General features: G+C 43.4%; 1 protein-coding gene across 1 annotated transcript; it reads left to right on the forward strand.

The window, feature by feature from the left end:
* The first annotated feature begins 553 nt into the window (after positions 1–553).
* atg2a (autophagy related 2A) lies at positions 554–25730 on the forward strand. Its single transcript, XM_070962480.1, has 42 exons — positions 554–1101; positions 1484–1646; positions 2461–2610; positions 2793–2895; positions 4816–4960; positions 5530–5757; positions 6012–6111; positions 6678–6842; positions 7519–7661; positions 7961–8039; positions 8227–8476; positions 8913–9054; positions 9226–9324; positions 10572–10727; positions 11363–11636; positions 12131–12203; positions 12512–12686; positions 12774–12916; positions 13146–13258; positions 13422–13579; positions 14358–14490; positions 14613–14797; positions 14878–14958; positions 16649–16755; positions 16838–16930; positions 17065–17135; positions 17370–17446; positions 18285–18455; positions 18631–18757; positions 19231–19454; positions 19544–19773; positions 19948–20083; positions 20723–20950; positions 21033–21134; positions 21475–21559; positions 21774–21927; positions 22037–22106; positions 22231–22313; positions 22491–22612; positions 22742–22896; positions 23075–23233; positions 23690–25730. Exons 1-42 carry the CDS (start codon positions 931–933, stop codon positions 23924–23926), a joined length of 6060 nt encoding a protein of 2019 aa, XP_070818581.1. The 5' UTR covers positions 554–930; the 3' UTR covers positions 23927–25730.
* The last annotated feature ends 374 nt before the right edge of the window (positions 25731–26104 follow it).

Consider the following 26104-nt stretch of genomic DNA (forward strand, 5'->3'; position numbering starts at 1 on the left):
TTATGGACCCATCTCCATCATTTACATTGGAAGCACATAATAAAGGGATCTGTGAATGGCCAGTATGAACAGGAGGAAAGATTACAGAAAACAAAATCTTTCAGTGTTCATGTGGGCACCTGACTGTTTTTTTTACAACAGACATGAAATAATGTGGACATGTCCTTTAATTTCCCAGCGGACTCATTGTTTGCTGGGTCACCAGTGCAGACTTAGTCATGGAAGCGCTGTTAAGCTTACAAAATGGCAATCACTTGTCCCTGTGCCAGTTTTAATTGTATTTGGTCTACCTTGTTTTTTTCTGACCTTTATTATATCATGGCATTTACGCATTTATGTGTTTTTGTTTTACATATAAATGTTAAAATAGATTTGAAAAAGCAGAATGATATCTATATATATGCCTATGTCTAAATCCATATACAAAAACAGGTGTAATACAAACTCCCAAAAAAAGACTGACCTTACAAAGATGGCGCCTGACTGGCGTCATGTCTCTCCTTTCCGGGTTTCGCCTTCCGTCACGATGACGCGTGACGCACGTACGTCTACCATACCATCAGTTGGCGTATGATAACAATAAACAACCCTGAAACAAGAGATACGCACTAAGCGGACCTGTCGGTCGAATTCGACACAAACGCACCAAAAATATGAGCCGAGACAGCTACGGACAGTTGGAGTAACGTCTCGTCAAGTAACGTGGGAGCCTCGTCGGTCCTGACAAAGGATTTTCGAGTTTTTGTGTCAAGCCGAGGGGAGAACTTGAGTTACGGTCTACCCCTTCCTTAGCCCCCTCTAGCTAGCTGTGGCTCATTCCTTGTTTTTGCACACTTCGTGTTAGTCTGTTATGCAGTTGCCGAAGGACTGTACTCGCACTCGTTCTCCTCTGCCACCTCTTCGCTCCCTCTCCCCGCTCTCTCTGGCCCTATGTCTCGCTGGCTTTTCCCCTGGTCAGGCTCAATCAAAAAGCGGGCCTGTCGGTACCTCTTACAGCACTACCTCGGTCACTTTTTGCAGGAACGACTGAGCTTGGACCAGCTGGGCTTGGACCTATACAACGGCAGCGGTGTCATCAAGGAGATCAACCTCGATGTCTGGGTGAGTTTTTAAAGAGGAGAGACGGTGTTAGTCAACTTGGCAGCCCAGCGGTAGTCATCGCGTGTTTTTGTCGGACTCGTGCACCCTTGACTGTTTCGCAACTGCGATCGAGTTCAACAACAATCTCCCACGTCATGCTGTTAGCCTAGCTCACATTTCGTCAAGGAAATGCACTTATGGAAACACATCATCAGCCAAACAGATAAAGTGTGCCTCTATCCAGTGTCCAAGCACTCAGAGTGGATATATTCCTCTCCCATGTTGGCTGTCTACTCAATTTGCTTTCAAAAGTCTGTGCCCAGAGTGATGAGACAAATATGATATGATTATTCAAAATTCTTTGACTTTGTGCTTTATACTGACTGCCTCCTCTTTGCTCCAGGCTGTCAATGAGCTTTTGGAGTCTCTTGGGGCTCCTCTGGAGATAGTGGATGGCTTTGTGAGCAGCATAACTGTGACCATCCCCTGGCAAGCTCTCCTGACTGATCACTGCACCTTAGAAGTTTCTGGTCTCCAGATAACATGTCGACCCAAGTACCGCACCAGTAAGTTCACTGAAAAACACATTCTTGACTCGATCTGTGGGATTTCCTCCTGGGATACTGAAGTGCATCGGTCTGCTGCAGGTTCAGCGAGGGCATCATCCAGGGATTACCAGCATTAGCCACGCAGTCTCAGTTTGAAAAGTCTGGTGAAAATCATGATTTGCCCCTGTTTTTATGACTGTTTTCTCCAAAATGTTCCTGATGTAGAGATAAGTGTCCATTTGGTATGATATGATATTCAAGTGCAATACAAAAAATGTCAGAAAATAGTGAAAAGGCCCTTTATATTTTTCTAGAGCCTCAAAATGACATGTTCAAATTAGCTGTTTTGTCAGAGTGAGAGTCCATATCGTCCTTTAACTGTCATATATGAGGAAGAACAGCAACAAATCCCCACATTTGAGTCATGGGAACCAGAGAATTATAATGCATTATTTGCTTAAAAAATTAAAATTGATCCTCAACTATTGTAATAACTGATCAATTTCCAGACAATCCATAGATAAGATAATCCTACCAGCTCTATGGTGGTCTACAGAAAGCCAAAGAGATGCAACCTGGACCTGCATGTGTACATTGTTGAATTTATGTCTCATACTTTTGACAGTTCAATCATTTGAACTTAGTGTCCCAGTCACAAAGGTAGCCCACACATGTAACTTACACTATCTGCCAAAGTACAGAGTGAAAATAGGAGAGGAGAGGGGACATGGTCAAGGCAAGCCTGGTGTTGAATCTTCAGAAATAAATCATTTACGCAGATGCCCTGAAGTACAGAAATAACTGAATCTCATGTGGTTTTGTTTGCTCTCAGCTGGGGGTTGGGACTCCCAAGGCTGGTCATCAAGCATGACGTCCAGCATGCAGCTGGCTCAGGAGTGCCTGAAGGACCCCCCGGAGGCATCGGAGGAGCCGCCTGCCCAGCTGGAGGGGCTTGAGATGTTTGCACAAACCATTGAGACGGGTAAGTGAAACCTGTGCGTGTCCTCACTTAGCAAAGAAGTGACAGTGTCAACATACAAACATACAAATTTCCACCACAGTAATAATGTGCCCTCTGGTGTGAACACACATGGCTAAGACGAGATGATTTGAAAGATCGGTGCCAATGAACCATTGCGTGTCTCATCTCATCTGTGCTTGCAGTTCTTCGTCGTATTAAAGTCACCTTCATAGACACTATCGTTCGCATCGAGCACCAGCCCCTGGACCTGGAAACAGGCGTTGCCTTAGAGATGCACATCAAACGGTAGGTCCTGGAAATGAGCTGCAAAGAAAATGAAAGACCTTTTGATTATCGTGCCTCCTTTGTCATTGTATGTCCTTTATTTTGTATACTCGATATGTTCTTTTTGTTAATACTACAGTAAGTGTAAATGTATACATCCTGCAGTTAATCACATTACTTATGCTACTGTTTTCATGCTGAAACATGCTGATAGAGAGCAGCTTGTGGCGCATTTTGAAATGCAACTTCAAAGGTCACTTCCACAGTTCATTTGGCAAAAGCATATTTATAGAAAAGACTACCCAAGAAGCCTTTTAATGAATGACACTGCTCTATAAATATGTCAAGGATCCTCACAGAAGACTCGCTTGATTTGTTCTGCAGAAGAACAGGGTGCATGTAAAACTAAGCTGCTCTCATCATTATCTTGTAGCACCTGTGATAGTTTTGAATATGGTAGAGTCACATAGAGCATAATCTCTCCTTCTCACCTTCATCTCTGCTCCATTTTCTTTAGTAAACACATCAAACTTCACAGCCTGATTGGAGTAAAAACATATAAGGCGGTTGTGATGGAATATTACATCTTCACAGCTTTCTAAGTAGTGGAAATCGATGCATTATTTATGAAATCAAATCTTCGTTCATTTAAACATGTCATTTGCTGTTCAGACACTAAATGTTTGTGTTTGTGCGTCTTTGGTTCTCACTTCTTCATTTCATCATTGCAGTGATTGCGTAACGCTGTGATGTGGGCCTCCTTTTTCAAAGTGCACGTATGGACAAGTGTTCTTGTTATCAAAGGGGCATGGTCATAAAGACATAAACGCGTCCTGCAGCCCTTGCTGGGGGGGGGGGGCAAACTGTGACACAAACTGGAGCTGAAGCTTTTTAGGTGATATCGCATCAGCACTTATATTGCAGCCAGGGGACAGGCAAAGCAAAATGGAAGCCGAGAATTAGATTTCATCTTCTCTCTCCTCATCAGCAGATAAGGAGAAGAGGCCCCTGCTCAGTTATGAACTTGTACTCCTTGGCCTTGAATCCTCAGATGGCCTCACTCTGAAGCTCATTTTGAACCGTGCCGGTTTTGAGGAGCTCATTCACCTGAACAGGGTTTTATTAGTGGCCACACGTTACTGCTGGCTGTACCTGTAATGTGTGATGTCAGGGGAGTCTGTGACCTTGACATTGATGTGTTTGTTCACTGTGGCCACAGCAGAGCGATAACTGCATATGAATATAGAAAAAAAAATCATGATTTATTGACAGCGATAATTGTTCTTAAAGATGTGCTGTATTTTATTGCGTCATTATTTTCAGCAGCTGTTATTAAAACTAGATGTGCAACCCAGTCCTACACACACACACGTGATTAATCACCAGGTAGCCACCATCACGTCTCTGTGTTTATTTCCACTGGTGCTACATGTTCCCAGTGTGGTTTACTGTGACATTGCTGAACCCTTTTTGTTTTCGTGGCTTATCAACAAAGTTGCTCAGGATGGCTGTGTTGATCTAGGGTCAGTGGCCAGAAGGCTCTGTCATCTCAAAAGCTTGATTTTTAACAGAACAACTGGTTTGAGTCCTGTGAAGCGTGGGGCCTGACTGCAGAATTGTACTTCAGCAATGCAGAGTTTGGCCACTGGGTCAGTACCCTGTGGGAAAATATAAAGTAATTCTCTAAGTACTGATCAGCATCCCATTGTCAGGTATATTAATTTAATTTAAAACTAATAATAATTTCCAGACTTTGACTTAGTTCTCCGCCTTGTAGTGATGGTTCTGTGGGTTTTTCTTAAAATGTAAATCACATTACCTTAAACCAACTTGCTGCAAACTTTTTCCTCTCAGTTCTGAACATCCTGACTTTATCCCGTACGTACAGGATGTAACTTTTTTCATGGGGTGAGATAAAGTGTTTGCACTGTGTTTCTACAGGCTGGAGTACTTTGATGAGGCGGTGCGAGATCCAGCCAGCCAGACTGCTTTGCCTGTCGACATCCACCAGCCGCCCGCCTTCCTGCACAAGATCCTCCAGCTGAGCGCTGTTCAGCTGTTCTACGACAGCACCGGCACACCACAGGTGATAATTAACAGGGTCATGAAAGATTAAGCAAACTAAAAGCAAAAAATACCAAAGTATAATTTCTCAGAAATGGGTGAAAACTCAAAATGCTTACACAGCATTCTGCGCCACAGCATGAGCAGTCCAGGGGGAGCTGATGTGGATTAAAGAAAGGGGTTTATAATTAATTGGGAGCTCTTCCGGCTATTCAGCTGATCATCTTCTTACTCCGACAGTGGTGTCTGAGCAAGATGACATTTTCTGTCTTGCTAGTGTTGCAAAAAACAAAAGAGCAACAACTTACATATGGTTTTATGTAAAATGCAAACTTATCTCAGTGGAAACCTGACATACATGTGTTACTTTGTAAACTTAGAGTAACATATCACTGTGGATCTTCTTGCCGTTTGGAAGTTTCTTTTGTATACGATTAATTGTCTGTAAATGGCTTGTTGTAAAAAAAAAGGAAATGTGCCACGATGTCTAAACTCTACTGACTGTGCAGACATTAAGCAGAGGGGAGGGAAACAAGGTACTGAATTTAATTTATAACCAGAAATGCTCATAGATTTCCCCTAATTTATTAGGATCCTCCTGAGGAGGAACACTCAGAATCAGCCACAGCAAGTGAAGGAGAAGAAGAGGAGGAGGAGGAGGAAGAAGAAGAAGAAGATGGGGAGAAAGAGGAAGAAGAAGCAAAGGCCCACACATCCCCTCCCTGTCCTCCATCTCAGCCACTGCTCATAGGAAGCTGCTCCGGTTTCATCGAGACCACGGTCAAGATCAAACAGAACGACATGCTGCCTGGACCAAAGGTGTGTGTGTGTGTGTGTGTGTGTGTGTGTGTGTGTGTGTGTGTGTGTGTGTGTGTGTGTGTGTGTGTGTGTGTGTGTGTGTGTGTGTGTGTGTGTGTGTGTGTGTGTGTGTGTGTGTGTGTGTGTGTGTGTGTGTGTGTGTGTGTGTGTGTGTATGCGTTTGTTTGCATGCTGTATTACACTGAAAGTTTAGCAAAAGCAACTGTTCTGTCACATTGACTTCTGTGTCCTGTCTGTTTCTATCTGTTCATCAGTTGGAGTTGGATGGGAAGGTGGGCTGCGTCCACATGCTGCTGTCTCCAGATCAAATAACCCATCTGACAGACCTGCTGGCAGCCCTCTGCATCGACACCGGTATATTAAAACACACTATATGATGGTGGTTATGGCATGAAGCAAGATGAGTCATGTGCATCTCTGATTTAAAAAATGCGGGTCAGGGTGCGGTCAGGTCATAGTGAGGCCTGTAATGATAACACAAATAAATGATATTCAAATGTACATTAACCTTCAGAGTTATATTCTGTTTACAAACAGAGTTGTAAATACTCTTATCTCTATCCTTAGTTCTTATGATCAGTAAAATGCACAAATGATGCTTTTATTCATGCATGCACTCACACAATAAACCCACACATTCACTGCTTATTTAATACTTCCTCTGTGTCTAGCAGCCAGAAGGTAATTGGGTGCCTAGAGGCTTTAGCGATACATAATATGAGATTCCTCAAAGGCAGGAGGACTCTAAATGGATACACTCAGACACAGAGGACGAGCCTGTGCTGTTTCCTCTGTTGTTTAAAGCTGGAGAGTAAGGTCACAGACATCTGTAAACACCTCATAAATGTGAGGTCACGGTCAGCCTTTGACATCCCTTTGTCCCTCATGCACATTCATAAAGCTGCTTCTTTGTCCCCCAGAGCCAGAGACTAAGTGTGGTGGAGTGCACAGTCGCCCGTTAGACTCAGACGACCTGCGTATGATTGAAGAAGACCTCAGTAAGCAGCTGGGCTCCAGTCCCAGAGACAGGGAGTGGGATATTGAGCCTGAGCTGGACCCTTACATCACCAGCCTGGAGAATGGAGGTACGCAGAGCAGCAAAGGTCAACTAAACTGTCTGTGTGAGATACATCATAATCAGCAGGCCTGCTCCTAGAGGCATGTATTTTGTAACCAGGCCAGCCACTGTGGGTAAAAATAGAGAAAAGAAAATAAAAATGTAGCAGCCATACAGTATATAGGTTAATATACAACCCTATAAATCTCAAGGTACAGGAAATCTGTACAAAATGCAAAGACAATTTTAAGCCCCTTTTACACTTTCTGTTTAAAACGGGAATGTTGCACCGTTATTCTGCCTCATTGTGCTGTATAAAACGGAGGGACACGGAATGAGAGGCACTGGGGGCTCTGCCTTTAAGCCGAGAGCGGAGGTGAATCGACGTCTGTGTGCTAATGTCACACTGTCACACCTCTTTTTACTTAAAGATGCCGGCATGTTATCTAAAATCACACGCTACATTGTGCTAGCATTGTTTGGTTCAGCGTGAAAACACAAAGCTGGAGTAATTACAGGCCTTCTTTGTGACAGTGTTGCGGGATCACCGTGTAAAAGGGGCGTCTGTTCAATGAGAAACCTGGAGTGGAAATGACTTTGAAAAACACTGCTGCTGCTCCTTTCCTTGGAGCAGTGTGCCATGAAGTGTGTGTATACTGTAGTATTGAATCACTGTGTGTGTGTATGTGTGCACTGGCCTGCAGAAATGTTTTACTCCATGGGTCCTGTTGGGATGACCAGTAGCGTGACGTCTGTGCGGTCTGGCAGCGAGTTGTCAGACAGTGACATGGAGTCTTCTACACACAGTCTAGCCAGCTTCACACAGCCTGCACCATTGTCTGCACAGGTACAGCCTGTGTGTGTGTGTGTGTGTGTGTGTGTGTGTGTGTGTGTGTGTGTGTGTGTGTGTGTGTGTGTGTGTGTGTGTGTGTGTGTGTGTGTGTCTGTATGTCTTTACATTGGTGGATAGGCCATACATAGAGAAGATTATCTCCATAATTTTTTTCATCCCTTGATTAGCGCGATAAGGTGAAAGCCCTAAATTCTCAATATTCTCAATATTCTTTCTGTACTTACAAAACATACTTATAAACATACTTATCCAGTCACAAGCAATATCTTTTCCACTTTAATTCTCCCCGTCAGGGCATGGTGAACTGTTCCAGGAGATATCCTGTACCAGGCTGTCTGCAGAGTCTACCCCAGTCAAGCAGCCGGACCAGAGGTAAAGTCACTGCAGTGCTGAGTGAAGGATTTATGTTAGCGCTTTGGAGGAATCTTTAGGTCTAAAATATCACATAATTACACCTAAAATTTCCTTATTTTTTATTATTTATCTATCTTAGGCCTTTTTTCAGTATTAATTTGAAAAATTTGTTTTTAAAAATGATCTCTCATTCTTAAACTTGCAGGACGCTCACACAACAGCCAGACAGAGCAGATGAAGCCTGATGCTTTGTTGCGACTGACCATTGGCGGCCTCACCTTGACCCTGCTGCAGGACGATCCTCCCTCTAGGACTGACGGAGCCTCCTCATTGGCTCAGGTGTCTCAGGTGTTCTTCCGGGAGCTGGCTTTCTTCAAGGACAGCATGTTCAGCGAGAGAGACTTCCACCATCTGAGAGGCGGCTTTGCCAAGGCCTGCCCACACTCCCATCTCAGGTAGAAAACACAGACACATATTTTGTGTTTGGTTAGTTGTAATTCACACGACATGGCTCCTCACCTAAAACCTGTACCTCCTTTCCTTAATAAGATGCTGCTCAGTAAACAAATGAGATGTAAAATGGATATTTCTGTACAATAAACTTTGATGAAGTTAAATAGCCTGTAGGTTCGAGGAATGTGTTATATATCTGAGAGGTTTGCCTCATTTACATCATGTAAATTGCAGTACGCCATATTGAAAATGTGGCGTACTTGTTTTTTTCTTTTTTCATCAAGTTTTGTGTTTCTTCTCCCTGCTGGCTTTTTGTTTGCTTTGACTCCCACTCTTACTGCCATCAGTACACATGAACACGCACACACGCTGTTACTGAGAGCTTCTACAAGCTTCTTCTCGCTGAGAATGACTAATTCATCTTGTCCTCTCTCTCAGAGTGACCGGAGCAGCAGTGCAGGTTGCTTGTGAGATGCGAAGCGGGAGACGCCACAGTCGGGCTGTGACCTCTGACCTTTCCTTCAGCAGACTGGAGCTATTAGAGTGCCTCTGGGAGGACGGAAAGCCTCTGTATAGCGAGGTACAAAATGATTCAGAACTGAAAATGAAAGTGACCCAAGTTAGAGTTAAAAATGTCAGATGAGAATATATGACTATATAACCAGTTGTCTGAAAGTAGTTTGTTGCTCTCTTACAAACTGATAAGTGAAATTTGAGAGAATGATGTGTGTCTCTGTGTGTCTCTTTCCAGTTGCTTCAGTTCCAGAAAGCTGGCATGTTCACGGTTGGAGCTGCAGCCAGACCGTGTGCTCAACTACACTACAGCCTCAGTGAGAAACACCTGCGTAGGGTATGCATTTATATGCGCGTGCACACACACACACACTGACAGGATATATGTGTAAAACCTTTCTTATCTCAAAGAAATGGTATTTGTTTCTAAGTAATTTTCAGGTTGCTTTTGTGTGAAATGTCTTCAAATTGTGCTGTGCAGATCGTGTGTGTTCGGTTTGTGCAGTGGATGAAGTAGTGTAGTGTCACAGTGTTAACACCAGGCCCTGACAAAGACTGTGCTTTGAAGTATGGCTGCGAGGATTGACAGCAGTAGACAACGGGAAAAATTGCCTGTTCTAAAATGAAGCATGAGAACAAGTAAAGCGAGTTTGAAAAGTAAAGCAAAAAAAAGACGACACCCTTATTTTTAAGGGTGCACCAAACTTTTTTGACTAAAGTTTCCAAAAACTTTTTTTGGGTACTATTAAATTCCTATCTAAATGTTTTCACTGACAAAATTGTATCCTTGGCATAAACCTCGAAAAATAGCTTTGATATCAATAAAACTGTGCACTTCAATCCTGGACTTTGTCAATGCCAGACTTGAATCTGTCTAATAAGATGTATAATAAATATGTATTAGCTAAGGGCTTCCCGTAGTGGAATGTTGTATTGATTAGTTACACAAAAAATGTAGTCATAAAAATGAAAATTTGGCTGACTGATAACATGATAATTAATCTGAAAACGGCTACATCAATCCATCATTTAGAGTGTTTTACTAGTACTTGGTATGTAGTGAGGACCAAAAGGTTTTAACCAGCAGAGTGAGGACATTTTTGGAAAGTGAGGACATTTCAGCCAGTCCTCATAACTTTGAGGGTTCAGAATGTGTCTTAAGGGTTAGGTTAGAGTAAGGGGCTCGGGAATGCATTATGTCAATGAGTGCCCTCACAAGGATAGAAGTACAAGTGTGTGTGTGTGTGTGTGTGTGTGTGTGTGTGTGTGTGTGTGTGTGTGTGTGTGTGTGTGTGCGTGTGTGTGTGTGCGTGTGTGTGTGTGTGTGTGTGTACAGAGATGTGTTGTGGGGACGTAAATCTATTTACACAGTCACATTGTGGGGACTCGCTTTCCTTATAGGGACGAAACGCCCCGTCACATAAATCATTAAATTTTAGGGTGAAGATTTGGGTTAAGTTTAGGGTTAGGGTTAGTGTAAGGCAACTAGTGGTTATGGTTAGGGTAAGTCTCCAGGAAATGAATGTAAGTCTATGTAATGTGCCCAGAAGCGATGGAAACATGACTGTGTTCGTGTCCTGGCAGGGTAAACAGCGGGTGGTGCGGCGGGAAAGTGTAGTGCGGGTGGAGCTGGCAGAGCTGAGTGCTGAGCTTGACCTGGACATCCTCAGCCGACTGGAGAGCCTGAGCAAAGCCTTCAGCCACTGTCCCACACAGACTGCTGGACCTGGACTCATACAGGTGGAACCTCACACACATTTATTCCATCAGAGAGAAACTACTTACATACTGACACCATCGACTGAAAACACAAATCAGCATACGTGTTATTGGACCTGTTTCTGTTAAAGAACAATTAAGTATATCAGCAATGAAGGCAGTTTGTAATGAGAGAGGAAATAAATGTACCTAATACAAGCAGAGCCTCCTAATTTGAGGTAGCTCTTCTTCTGTACAGCCGCCCACCTGTGTTAGAAACCAGATTTGCTCATAAGTGAGCAGAAAAGCATTTTAAAAAACACAGTATCATTTTGGCCTCAGTAATCCAGTTTGGTTACGCAGAGTCATGGATTTCTATGCCAGCATGACTTTGGAAAACCAAAAATACACAAAGCGTTTTGGAAAAACCTTGAAGAAGTAATCCTGTCATGTGTGACCGATCGTATTTGTGCTGACACAAACATGAACTGAACTGCCAGGGATAGACTAAATAAGCACTTCTTCTTCTTAGGTAGCTACTAAAGCTTCCTAGTGGTCAACAGTGACTGACAACAACTGACTACCGTCTGTAACTCTGTGAATCAGTTCTTAAAATCCATGTTCAGTCACTATTGATTAATAATTACAGTGTGATTTCTGACTTTCTTTCCCCTCAGACCCAGAGCAGTGAGCTGTGCTCCTCCTTCACCCTCCTCTCCCCCCACGCCATCCTCAGGCTTCGCTTCCCCATACCCGACCTGCGGCCCCTCCCTAAGCGTCGGCCTCCGACCCAGAGGGCTGTGCGGCAGGAGACCTTGGTACTGGAGCTGATGGAGCTGGAGCTGAAGCACCAGGAGGCCCCGGACCTCCAGAGCGAGCAGACTCTCCCGGGACAACCGTGGGCTCCCAGTCTCACCCAGCTGCTGGAGGCCTCCTTCACCGACCTGCACGGTGGGTAACGCACACAAACCCTAAACAAAAGTTGTTTATGCTGACTGAACATTCACGAAAAGAGAAACAGAAGATAGACGTACAGTGTGCTGACCAACACCCACTGATCAACATAAACAGTCCAATGTGTTTTCAGCTTCAGTTGTTTTAAACAGGCTAATCCACTCTGTATCAATATTGCTCTCCTGGGAGTTCAGACAATAAAACACATCAAATAGTTCGACTGTAATCATTTCAAATAGGGACTTAAGTTAGCATCTCAATGGAAAGCCCCTCATTTTTGTTAATATTGTGCCATTAATCATTTTTTATGAGAGGGAGATGCTATGTTTCACATTATAAAGGACACACACTGGAGATTTTACAATTCCTGTTATTCCATAATGATGTAGCTGCACAAAATGTGTCCGTTTGTCAGCCTCCACTGTTGCATGTAGTGCTGTCCTGGCTGTATTTTCAACATAATGGAGAAGTGATGGATTGTGTCTCGCCAGGGTCATATGAGGGCTGGGAGGGCGGCTCTTTCCCCTGTATCAGAGTGAAGAGAAACCGTGATGCTCTGCCCAGGTTAGTTATGGTGATCAAGAGAATAATTGAAATTCAGTCCAAAAGGTCTAATTCTTTGATGTATTGCAACATACTCAGGATTTGATGAGCAAGAAAGACTTGACTGAAGTGCAGTTTATACTTGTGCATTGAATCTCCACCGCTGAGTAGATCCTACGTACGTTTATAAAGCAGCACTTTCTTGTACAGAAGCTCTCGAAGAGAAGTTTCTTATGTCTAAAGGCTGGTTTAAGTCAAGTCGTTCTTGCTGATCAGTATATATATAATATACACTACCACAAGTGAGGAGTATTTATTTCTGTGAACAGGATATCAGTGCATGTCCGAGGAGGTGATGCTCAGGGCCCGACAGCAGGTCTGGATGGGATGAACCTGGGCCTCATCAGGGACCTCGGGGCCGCCTTCTTTGAAAGCCACTGTGAACTCAACGACAAAACCAGCTCTCCGTTCTCCTCCAACCGCACCATGTTTGAGACTGAGGAGGTGGGCTGACAGAAAAATTGACTCCTTTTATCAGCCATCTCATCATCAAGTTTCCAAACCGATCTCCTTCCTTGTTCCTTGTTTTAGATGGTGATTCCAGCCGACCCAGAGGAGATGAGTCAGTTTCAGGCGCAGTGTGTTGCTCAGTGTCAGTGTGCTGTGGACATCAGCCTGCCGCTGGCCTTCATCCTGCTGCCCAGCAAACAGGCCTTCCAGAGCATCTACAACAGGTACATCAGCAGAAGCGCTCTTTTCCAAACTAATATTATCCGTATGTTTTGGCATACGGCTACGAGAGTGCATTTCTAGGTCTTTTCTTCTGTTGCTGCTGTCGTTGTTCTGGAGTTACTCATGTGGAACTGTCATTAGTTATGTTAGAAATAGCTTTGTCTTCCAGCTTTGTTCCTTTTTGGTCCTGCATCAAAATTAATTTTCCTCACCCACCCCTTCGTCCAAAAGGATCAATAATGATCTGTTGATGTGGGAGCCTCCCCCTCCCTCGGCCCACAGCCCCGACCACAGCAGCCATCACCGTGACGAGTTCCAGCTGTGCAAGTCTGCCTTTAGACTGGGTGAGTTTGACTGCTTTGGTGGAAAAACTTGTAGAACTATTGGAGCAACTAACCTGCCAAAACATCTTTTATTAGTCAAGCAGTTTGTGTTGTATTTGGATTAAAATGGAAGAGATTTAATAGATTAATATGTTTTCCTCTGTCTTTTCTCTCTATACCGCAGACTCTGATTCAGAGGAGGACGAGCCTCACTTCTACTTGGCCAGTGAATCAGCTGGAAGGACCCAACAGTCAGCTTCCCGTCCCAACCACAACCTCAGCCTCCTCTCCCTCACTGTGATTATCGGCAAAGGTCGCCTCCAAGCCAGAACAGACAGGAAGGTGAACCATGTTGCTGCTAACCATACTTTTAGAAGACCCTGAATATAATGAGGCGAGGGCAGTGCACTTTCACCCATAAATGGCTCGATCCAGAGCTGGAGACTTGATACTTGGACTCATCTGCTGTGAGACTCAACTTACTTGAGGCTTCTTGGTGAAAACCAGAGGAGACTTGTTTGCAACAATTTTTAATTAGTCTAATAAACAAACAAATGCACAACATGTTGAGAAAGGGAATATAAATGTTGTCTTTTCTAAACAGAAAAAGAGAACTGTACACTTTCTGAATTCAAGTTTCTATCTTTCAGCACATGAACACAAGCCCACCTGCCTTGATATTGTAAAACACACTCCATTCAAACTTGACAGAAACAAAATAACACTCAGCAAAAGCGTCTTGTGTTGTCTTTCCACTGTTGCAATAATCTTCATCTCTGGTTTGGACAAAAACCCTTAATTCACCAAGTTAGATTTCTGTTTCTGTTTCTACATGCCTCCTGTCTACCATTGCTGGTCTCTTTGTGGTACTGAGTTAGCTCATTGAACATGGGTCTGTCGCTGAGCAGTGGCTTCCTGTCCCCGTGAGAACGGTTCATATGTCTTCATATGTCTTCAAAACTCAACCAGGACATTGAGGTCACATCTCAGTGACTTGAGACTGAACTTGGTCTTGGTTCAAAAACCTTAAAAAAAAGCTCTGTTTGATCATTCACAACTATTTTAACCATATCCATTTTCTGTGTTTCTTAATGTTTTCCATTCCATCACGTTGATTCAGGAGGACCAGAGTCACGGGGAAATTGTGCTCGACCTTGAAGGGGGGAAGATATTTAGCGTGGCACAGCACCAGAATGACCCCAATCTCAACTTCCTGTGCCTGGAGAGCAAACGAGTGGAGCTCTACCATCAAGGTGCACATTTTGATTTTGTCTCCAAACATTTAATTGGAACTGAATTTCCTCTTTCATGTGGTTGATGTGGATTTAATGTTAAGAAGAAAATCTAAATTTTTCCCCGCTTCACATCACTCCAGCGGTGGTGAAAGACACCCCCATCCCACAGCGGCTGGAGATGCCCAACTTCACTCCCCCAAAGCACTTGGACCCCACCATCTACCCCACAGAGGTGGGTGTGAGCAGCGTGAGCAGCAGGGAGGGGGAGCTACAGATGTTGTCCACAGCCATTAAAGTCACACTGGACCCACAGAGGAATGTCAAGGTACGTCTTCCTCGAACGCCCAATTTTACAGCTGGTGCAACTTTGAAATGAAACGCTGTTCTTTTTGTTTCTCCATGTAGGAGTTTCTGGTTGCCCTTCGACTTCAAGGTGCCACCATGCGACATTACATGACGCAGACTAATCACAGCTGGCATGAGCAGGTGAGAAGCAGGACAAGGAAACAAAAAGTTCTCGTACAGATCATAGCTTTTGTCTTGTCAAGTTCATGAAAGGAAAAATTCCTCCTCAAACACTTAAACTCAGTCACAAGCAATGTCAGCTGTATTTATTACTGTCCAGGCATTCTGATGTGTTTTCATATTTTTTATGTTTTACTTACCTTATGAAGTGAAAAATGTAAAGGGAAACAGCAGAAGCGTTTTCAGCTGCCTTAGCGTGTCAGTCGGAGTCAGAAAATGGCTTTTTCTCTAGACCAACATTTTTGACATCCCACATTCATGCAGAAATAGAAATGTGTGAATATGGAATACAAGAGAGTGAGATGCCAGTTTCTCCAGTAGCAAAGACCCAGAGTGTAGCGGAGGAGTGAGACATTGTGCAGTTTACAGCTATGTAAACCATGTATTACCTGCCGCTGTGTGGGACATGTTGTTGTAAATCACTGATGTAAACAGTGCTGGAAGAAGTATTCAGATCCTTTACTGAAGTAGAATTATGTAAGTCTTATCAGGATGTAATGTACGTAAAGTATGAAAAATTAAAGTAGTCAATCTAGAGAAATGGCCCCTGTGACTGTGATTAGATTCTTATTACTTGTGCATCAACATAAAAGCAGGATTTTACTGTTGTAGTTTCTTTTGCTAGACTAGTTGGATTTTCATTATGGATTATTTTCTCGATTATTTGACGGCTGATTTGTGTGAACAGAAAAAAAATTCAGAAAATGCTTCACAATCACAGAGAGGCCAAATCTTCACAATGCTTGTTTGGCCGTCCAGTAATCTCAAAATGATTATAAATACATTTCAATTATTAAAATGATTACAAGGAAAAAACATTAGCCTCACATTTGAGAAACTGGAAACATGAAATGTTTTTTCATGAGATATGACTCAAATCAAAATAGTTGCCAATTAACGTTCTGTCAGTCGATTGATTAACCGAATAATTGTTTCAGTTCTACTTTAATTAGGCTAATTTATATGTTATAAGCGGTAAAAAGTACAATATTCCCCTCTGAAATGTAGTGGAGTAGAAGTATAAAGTGACAGGAAAAGACTGCAGTAAAGTACCTCAAATTTGTATTTAACTACAGAACTTGAGTAAACACTGAGTTACATTCCACCTCTGGATGTAGATGTGGGTTTGGAGAAAGTGGGGACACTAAAAAAGGTAAAATTACAGTTAATGACAAAGTAAGTGAAAGGTTATATGGTATGTGGGTTATGGTGGATATGAGAGACTGATTATACAGAACAGACAAACATTATCGGAGAATCTTTCCATCCAGAAAACATTAAAAACACATCCAGAGAGTTGGACACAGATATTAACCTGTAACACTACACCATCTGCTTGCACAGCCCGCTTCACCACACAGGTCCCAACAGTAAATCACCAGCCCTGCCAAAAAAGGACAAGAAAAACCTTTTTTCTTTGCTTTCTTTTTTCTTGCTCCCAGAGATAATAAGTATATTCTGTTACATTGTGGCTAGTAAATTGTGATTAATATGACAGATTGCATAACCACATGTATCAATTCAATTTATTTGTTATTACTGCAGCAAATGCAATTTGTTCTGTTTTATTTTCCAGTTAAATCATTTGAGTCATGCAGAAAAATGAAATCAGATTTGTCATTTACCAACTGAGTCTGTCTGTTTGTTACAGCTGGTTGACTTCCTGGATGTCATCGACGATCCCATTCTGGGATACACAGCACCTGCCGTGATCACTGTCCTCCACACACACCTTGCTACCTGTGCTGTCGACTACAGGTATGTAAAGTGGTAAAATTAATGTGCGTTATATCTTTCTCCCTTCTTTCTTCACACTCATCTTGTGATTGTCTCTTCCCAGACCTCTGTATCTGCCACTGCGAGTGTTGTTCACAGCAGAGTCCTTCTCTCTGTCCAGTAACATCATTGTAGACACTGCCACCTTCCACCTCAGGTACACTTCACTCACTGATCATGAATTTATTGGAACAGTAAAAATTTTGAAACGTTGCTTTCGGTTTGTGTCACATTATATGAGCTGGTGACTCAGATCTTTGTGTAAGTCGTGTTTTGTTATGTCGTGGTCAGATTCATCCTGGATGACTCTGCTCTCTACCTCTCTGACAAATGTGAGACCGACACCGTGGACTTGCGGAGAGGTGAGACACATGATACACATGCTGTGTTTATGTGTCATTAGCTGATCCTTTCTTGTAGCGCTCGCTCTGCAGAGTCATGTTGCTAAGGCTGGCCATTTATGTCATGTCCATTTAAAATGTTTTGCCATGAAAGAAAATCAAACAGTAGGGCCAATACAGCGGTCAGTATAACTAGAATCAGTGTCAAAATGAGGTGCAGTCTGATAAAAGCCTCTGTGTGTCTTCGTGTCACAGACTACGTGTGTGTTCTGGACATTGACCTGCTGGAGCTCGCCATCACCACATGGAAAGGCAGCGATACGGGCAAGCTGGTGAGTGTTCACCATCTGTTTACATACCTGTGTTTCCTTCACATTCACTCAGCAGCCACGAAGCACCGCAGCATAAAAATGACTACCCCTGCCAGAGAAAAATGTGAGGGTAAACAAAACATTGTAATTTAGTTCAATTTCCTTCAGAAACCACTAACGAGCACAGGCCCCGTGTTTATAAATATTTGTTTTACCATAATGAAGTTTCACTATAATAATAGCTTCAGACAGCAGTTTAAGACTAGGATCACTTTTCACTTGGACATGGAACCAAAACCATGCAGGCGACAGTAAACATGTCCTGCTTCAGCAGTGATGCAGCTGTCCTTTTAGCCAATCGGTGTCAAGGTGTATAAATGTATAAAGTTTGTTATGTAACAATGCAATCACACTGCATTTTGACTAGTTGACTGGTCTATTAATCATAGGAGATGTATCTTATTTAACCTCATCCAACCCTCAGCCAGCTTGGCTTTCCTTGTGTAAATCCCTTAAATTCTGTTTATTTTACACAGCATAATGTAGAAAGTGACCCTTCAAACAAATCTATGTCTGCCTCACAGGTGTGCACAGCTAGTGCACGAACACACACACTAATACACAGTGAACTCAGGTTTTTGAGACAGTCTTGTCAGTGTCTGATATATTTCATGAAAGATGAAAAAAACAAGAGAACAAATGTGTTGGTGGAGACTGATCCAAAGTGCATAAATGACAAACAAAGACTGCTCAACAACTTGACTATAATTCCATGTATTTCCTCTCTGTCACCACTTTTATTGACCCTCTTCTTATTAATATAGATGTTCTTCCTCTGTGGCCCTTCTTTGTTCTCCAGTCTCAGCCTCTCTTTGAGCTCCGTTGCTCCAACAATGTGGTCCACGTTCATACCTGTGCTGACTCCTGCGCTGCCCTGGTCAATATGCTGCAGTACCTGGTCTCTCAGGGTGACCTGCACCCCCCACCGCGTCACGCCTCACCCACTGAAATCGCTGGCCAGAAACTACCAGTAAGGCTGGTGTATTTACTGGAGATTAAAACAATGAAGCCAAGAGAAGAATATTGTTTGATGTTGCATTTCCGACATAGTGATTGAATACATTTACGTTGCAGGTTTGCTGCAGAGAACAGAACGATTCCGTATTGAAGAGTTTGTCTAATGTTGGTGTTCTGCTCTGTCTTAGCTGTCAGAAAGTCCTGCGTCTGTGCTGCCCTGTCCTCCGGCTGAAACCGCTGAGATCAACCAGTATGACCTGGCTGATGCCTTAATTGACACAGAGAAGAGCCACCGAGAAGAGAGCTTAGATCCAGGTACCTCAGAGCTTTTTGTTTGTTTGTTTTTTAACACAATTTAACATCCCAACAGGATGTGGTTCAACAAAATTCTATGAGCTGCGTTTCCTTGTGTATTGTCACACCTTGACTCAATGAGATAATCACATTTGATATGTTTTGTATTTTTTATTATCGTAATCGTTCAACTTTTAGGTCTTTTGAGGAGTCAGCACCTCAGATCTGGGTTTCCATGTAAGGACAGGGAGTGTAGCTTTGTGTTGTTGAACAACTGTACAGACTAATGTGTTCGATCTGGCAAAGCGTCTGGAGTGTCCCAGTTCACATGGAGCTATACTCAGACGTAAACATTTTTACATCCACACTCATTCCAGCCAACAAGGACTTACACAGATCCGTGAAAGAGGGTGGAGAAAAGGGTGGAGTGTTCACATTTTTGTGTGTAATTGATGATTTTTAAACTCACTGATGGATTCTCTGCTTTTGTCCAGGTTCACCCTCCATGCCGAGAGGCTCGCCCGTCTCCGTCTACCTGTTCCCTGGTGAAGCCTCGAAGCGCAGGCCCTCAGTCCTGCAGGGTGAAGACTCTGAGCTTGACGGACTGGTTGCCACAGCAACAGAGGCACAGGCAGATATGATGTCAGACGAGGGCTCCGAGGGCTCCACTGACAATGACGACTTTTGCATCTTGGAGGCTCCCGGCATGGGTATTCCTGTGAGTCTCTCTCTCTGTTCCTGTGACTCCTTTTCAGAGGTAATCTGTATACTTGCTCACAAAATGTCCACACATGTGATTTGTTACAGCCCAAGGACGGCGAGCCCGTGGTGACGGTGCTGTCCCCAGGGCCCATCAGAGTGAAGGACAGTCACTTCTCCAGGCCTCGGGGCAGCTCAGACCTGCTCCGAGCCCCCAGCCGCTTCCCGGTGCCGCAGAGCAGGGTGGTGCTGCGGGAGATCTCCGTGGTTTGGCATCTCTATGGGGGCAAGGACTTTGGTGGCAAGCCCATGTCCATACATGCCCAGCACGCGAACAGGTAACACACACACACACACACACACACACACTGGCCAAAGTCAAATGAATAGAAATGTAGTTTCTCATACAATGTTTACATTAACAGACATGATAATTGTTCACCTGCGTGTGCGTGTTCAGTTTTCTCTCACTCACTGCTGCTCCCCCCATCTCCACCCCCCTCTCTTTACAGAGGTCGTTCAGCCCCCGCTGGTGTTCGTGGGTCCCCGTCTCGCACTGTCACTTCCTCTCGACCCCAGAACTCCTGGCGCTGGGCTGGAGGCAGCGGACGCCAGCACACGCTGCTGATGGAGATCCAACTTACCAAGGTATGTATACAGTAAGTGTGTATGCTGGATCGAGATGAAAGCGAGACTAGAAGTGGTTCTTACTTGGTTTATCTTAATCTTGATTTCTGTTGCAAATACTGAAAGTGATTTGAGAAAAAGCACAATTATGTACTTTAGGCTTTTATGTATTTTAACTGTTAAACTTATGCACCATATGTACCCATTTTTCAGTGGGTATTCACCCAATGTTCCATCTCAGCTGTAAAGCATTTGGTTTGAAATGACAATGAAATGAATAGCTCAGCACTTGGGGAAAATGCTTATTGGCGTTCTTGCTGAAAAGATCAATAGCACTCTCATAGGAAGATTTTATAGCCTTTGGACAGAGCCAGACTCGATGTTTCCCCCTGCTCCCAGTCTTTATGCTAACCAGCTGCTGACTCCACATATATGTATCACACAGATTTATGAGTGGTATTGATCTCATCTAACTCTTGGCAAAGAAGAGAATGAGGGTATTTCCCAAAATGTCAAACTATTCTTTTTTTTATTCAGCTAGAAACTAAACTGAACTGCTTCCCATTTTAAAACTGCAGTAACTTGTTCAGTGGCTCTGCAACTTCACCAGTACTGAGACACATATGAACATCATCTTTTTCAACACCCTTTGTCCTCCAGGTGTCCTTCCAGCATGAGTCCTACCCAGTGGCTGTAGCGGGACAGGACGGAGAGGGGACAGTGGCACCTGGGGTCGGGGTGGGTCCCGGAGGTGAGCAGCCCCTCTCCAGGCAGGTATTCATCGTCCAGGAGCTGGAGGTTCGAGACCGACTGGCTTCTTCACAAATCAACAAATTCCTCTACCTCTACACCAGCGAGAGCATGCCCCGCAGAGCCCACTCCAACATGGTGAGACAGCAGAGAGCTGGGAGGGAGGGGATATTGATTGTGCCAGGTATATGATATCGACCGTGCATCTTGTTTTTTGTAGCTGACAGTGAAGGCCCTGCAAGTGTGTCCAGAGTCTGGCCTCGGTGGTCCAGAGTGCTGTCTTCGGATCAGCCTGCTGCCACTACGACTTAACATTGACCAGGTAACTGTTTGCATTTGAGAGTACAGGGCATCCAAAAAGTGGCATCTAAAAGTGTAGAATATGAAGAAAGTAAATAAGTCTTCAAATGAGTCTTTGGTTTTCTATTTTAAGGTTTATTCAAAGCTGCTCTGTGAAAAGTTTTGCATAGTAATGCCGCAGTCACAAATTGGCATTCATACCGGCACTAGAACTGTGTTGGATTGTAGATTGCAGTTTCAAGTGGTTTACAAAATGAGCCATTGCACACGCCACATTTGCTACCATTCAATCTGACAGTAGAGCAGGCTGCTCCTGTGACCTCTGCACATCTAACCAGCCTTTTTGTTCTGTCTCCTGTCAGGACGCACTGTTTTTCCTGAAGGACTTTTTCAGCAATCTAGCTTCTTTTGTTAACCCTTACCTGCCTGTGGACCCTGCAACCGAAGGTGAGCTACTGATGATGCTTTTTTTTCTGTGCTACAAATCAATATTTAATCTTTCAGACTAAACAAACTAAACACGATCCATCACACTGGCTTCTGGCTGCTTTTTTACTGACTGCAACACATTTAAATGATTACTCAAACTAATTTTGAGCATGTTTAACATTTGATCCCATATTTCTTCTGAGATATGCTCTGGTGAACATGTGTTTTACAGTGAAGGCGGACCCTTCCCAGAAGGCGTCTGAGGAGGCGGAGTCAGCTGCTGGTCTGGGACCCGACCTCACGGCTTCTGTTGAAACTACCTACAGTGAACAGAGCTCCTCCTCTGCCGGCTCCACCTCCTCCTCTGACCAGCCAATCTACTTCCGGTATGGAAACACTAATTCACCACAAAGTCTGACTCTGCTCTTATAAACAAAATACTCTTAACCTGAAAATGTTAAAATGGTGTCTCTATTCCTACCCCGCTATTTTCAGGGAGTTTCGTTTCACCTCTGAAGTGCCTATCTGGCTGGACTATCATGGCAAACATGTTGTGATCGAACAGGTGAGAGGTCACTCAGCTTGGCCAAAAGCTTTTAATAAAGATTTAGATTTCTGTGTATTTAATCAGGAATTGTCCAGACTGACTGTATTTTCACGCTCCCACTGTCCCGCTCTTTGTTTCACAGGGAACATTTGCAGGGATTCTGATCGGTCTGGCCCAGTTAAACTGTTCTGAGTTGAAGCTGAAGAGGCTCTGCTGCAGACACGGGTAGAAATACACACCTCCATATCAACACAGAACTCTCATGAGTTGATTAAGATCCATTTCTGTTTCTGTCCTCCAAATCTCTTCAGTCTTTTGTGACTTTTTGAGACTAGAGCATGTTTGAAAAGCAAACCAGTTGAGTTTTCATTTGTAAGTTTCTTTCCTCTCTAACACCTCTAGTCTCCTCGGTGTGGACAAAGTGATCCAGTACGCCGTCACTGAGTGGCTGACAGACATCAGGAAGAATCAGCTGCCGGGCATTCTGGGAGGTGTTGGCCCCATGCACTCGGTTGTCCAGCTGTGTGAGTTGATGTGGCTTGTATCTGCTCCAAACACACCATTGTACACACTCAGCTCAATATTTACATGTTCTTTATCCTATTTAATCTCTTTCTCTCTCTTTTCCCCTATTTCCATCTGCGTTTCTCCAGTCCATGGAGTCAGGGATCTGTTCTGGTTGCCCATAGAGCAGTACAGGAAGGATGGGCGCATTATTCGAGGTCTCCAGAGGGGGGCAGCATCCTTTGGCACCTCCACAGCATCAGCTGCTCTGGAGCTCAGCAACAGGCTGGTGCAGGCCATACAGGTATTCAGTCTGCACAGGATGTTCAGTAAACAGGAGCTAAATTTGGACCACGCATTTGTTTCAGGGCGAACTGCCCATGACTGAGCATGTTAAATTTCTGAATGTTATGTCCACCCTTTGGCCTCAGTTATTTAATGACTGTAACTCCATTGTTGATGTCTGTGTGCTTCTCTTACAGGCCACAGCGGAGACAGTGTATGACATCCTCTCTCCAACTCCCCCGCTGAACCGCTTCGCCATCACAGAAGGCCGGGCCCCCTCCAGCCGGCCCCGCAGAGCTGCTCAGCCTGCAGACCTCCGAGAAGGCGTGGCCAAGGCCTACGACACCGTCAGAGAGGTGCGTGCAACCAGACTTCTCAGAATTGATGATGGAACCAGCTAGACAACATAAACTCATCTTTCAGATCTCAAATTCTCACAGTACCTGTATAGACGGCCTCCAGTAGTAAAGGCCCTTCAGGGGGAATTAATTAACTAGTCAATTGATAAGCGAAAGTTTTTAATCAGAATTTTCATTTTCTTCTGCTTAAAATGCCAAAAAAAAATTGCTGATTCCAGCCTCTTCCTTTGTCTTCTATGAATGAAATTGGAAATCTTTTGCTTTTTAACTGTTGTTTAGAAGATAAAGGCAATTTCAATACGTCACCATGCTCTGGGAACTGTTTTGGACATTTTATAGAAAAAAATCAATTGATTGACAGTTTCTGCATAAACAGGTTTCTTTCAGTAGCCTGGTTAGCTGTTTGTATGTAAACGTACTAAAACATCAAACATTTCTTTCTTTGCTCTGCAGGGAGTGATTGACACAGCTCAGACCTTGTGCGATGTAGCATCCCGCGGCCATGAACAGAAGGGTCTGCCCGGTGCTGTGGGCGGCGTCCTGCGCCAGATCCCACCCACCGTGGTCCGACCTTTGATTGTGGCCTCTGAAGCCACCTCCAATCTGCTCGGTGGCATGCGGAACCAGATCAAACCAGACGCACGGAAGGAAGATTTCCTAAAGTGGCGCATGGAGGAAGGCCAAGAATGATGACGGCTTTTTTTTGTTTTTTTTTGTTTTGTTAATTAATTTGTGAGAGAGAGAGAGAGTGTGTGTGTGTGTGTGTGTGTGTGTGTGTGTGTGTGTGTGTGTGTGTGTGTGTGTGTGTGTGTGTGTGTGTGAGATCGTGATTTTGGAAAGTCTCAGCTATGGGAGCAAATCTGGGCTTTGAATGTGTATTAGCATGTGTGTATGGACTGAGCATTGGTGTGTGCTCCAATGCAAAAACAAAGCAACAATTAACGACTACTGCAGTTACTGACACCCAGTGTTTTATGTGGCTCCATCGTACATGGACTAAACCAGATTTAATCATTCTGTTTTGCATTCAGCAAGCAGTGTCCTCATATATTCTCCCGTCAGTGACACACAAGTCCACATACTCTCCTGACTGACTGTTCAGACATATCACCATCACTGTCAACTGGCCTCATTTTCAGTCCAGCCAAGGACAGGTAGGATTATCACTCTCAAGGTTTCTCTGTTCATAGATACAGATTATGGGCGCTTCACGCACTCTGAATTGAGCTGCTTGGAACTGTTTGTTCTCTAGTTTAAAAAAGGGGTTTCTGGCACAATTTCACCAGCTTCCAAGGTGCATGGAGAAGACAAATTGTTTAATAGTGTATAAGAGTAAAGACACCAGTGTTTCAGCTCACTATGATATGAACCTTGAAAGTAGGTGAATAAATGCCACAAATCCCTGCTCTGTATTCTTATTCACTGATGACTGAAAGAGTTTCCAGCTGATTCATTAAGATACCATTTTTTTCTCTTTTGGGTGCAGTGTGTGTTGAAGCATTTTGGTGTATTTGTTGTCCAGTGATGCTCATAGTGGAGACAGGCAGAATATTTTAATGAAGTGTCCTTTGCTAACACCCTGCAGATAGTGACAGATGGTTTTTTCACCCCACCTTCAAAACACATCATTGGTTGAGCTTTGGCCCCACTATGCACCTGCTTCTCTCAGTGCTGTTATTTGTGCCATAAGCCTTGCAGAGTGCCCTTTTTAACTAGTTTGTGTTGCCTTCCTCAATCCTGCACCTTCCCTACTACAAGTTTAACACACACTGGCTCATATTGAGAGACACTTGACTGAGGACATGTTTCCTGATGGAAGAGAGATGAATCGAAGCCTCTATATTCTGTAGCATGTTGGATTTTGTTAAAGTCCACAAAGTCAAGTTGGACTTCAGTCATCTGTCAGTCATGGTAAACTGTCCAGATGTCAGCCAGTCCTTCTACCCGCAGCTCATTTGTGCTTCTGTTTCCATGAAGAGTTAAAGACTGGGATCTGAATTAACCTGCTCTGTCTTCAGAATCTCTTTGCCCGCGTCTTTAGTTGCCTTCCTGCATTTTTTTAATGTTTCTTTATTTGTTTTTTATTTCGTTAAAACATAAGTATTGTCTACTCATTTTCAAATAAGAATTGAGATGATGTGAATCTGGTGACAATGGAGGATGAAAATGGGAGTTTTGTGGTTTAAAAAAAAGTTTTACATTTTTATCTTTTTGGTTTAATAAGTGTAAGGGGTGTGTGTGTGTGTGTGTGTGTGTGTGTGTGTGTGTGTGTGTGTGTGTGTGTGTGTGTGAGAGTGAGAGAGAGAGACACTGAATGAGAGAGTGTTTGTGTGTGCGCATGATGCATGTCTGAGGGTGACGGGTTGATGCTTGTTACACCTCGTGTGTAATTACTATTTACTATATCATAAACGGTATGAATGACCTGTATAATACAAAGACAAGGAGTATACAAAATTAATACAAAAAATAAAAAATTTGAGTATAAAAACTGAAATCTATCTTTGCCTGATATTTTTGCTGCTCATCAACTACAGTTCTTTGTTGTGGTTAGTGGTGGAATTAACTTGAGTATTTTCATGCTGTTTTACTTTAGACTTCTACTCCATTACATTTCAGAGGCAAATGTTTACTTTGCACACTTCTAAGAAAGTTAAGATCTCAGATACAAAACATATGATTGACCAACGAGGTGTGATCCAGTAGTTAAGAATACCAAGAACTGCATGTAAGTATATATAATTAAGTCTGTAAAGCTATGACATCATGATGTGTAATTGCTGAGACATTAATGGCTTCAGTAACAATAATCCAATCACACATATATTATTTTGAAAAATACCCTGAAAAAACAGCATTTTTAATTTA

Source organism: Chaetodon trifascialis, chromosome 5 (genome assembly GCF_039877785.1).
Source record: "Chaetodon trifascialis isolate fChaTrf1 chromosome 5, fChaTrf1.hap1, whole genome shotgun sequence".
Classification (NCBI taxonomy): Eukaryota; Metazoa; Chordata; class Actinopteri; order Chaetodontiformes; family Chaetodontidae; genus Chaetodon; species Chaetodon trifascialis.

Excerpts from the sequence above, each read along its gene's own strand:
- atg2a (XM_070962480.1), top strand. The coding sequence starts at position 931 with ATGTCTCGCTGGCTTTTCCCCTGGTCAGGCTCAATCAAAAAGCGGGCC. Across the intron at positions 13,259-13,421 it reads CAAGTCTGCCTTTAGACTGG|ACTCTGATTCAGAGGAGGAC; the intron begins GTGAGTTTGACT and ends TCTATACCGCAG. Across the intron at positions 14,798-14,877 it reads ACCCACAGAGGAATGTCAAG|GAGTTTCTGGTTGCCCTTCG; the intron begins GTACGTCTTCCT and ends TTCTCCATGTAG.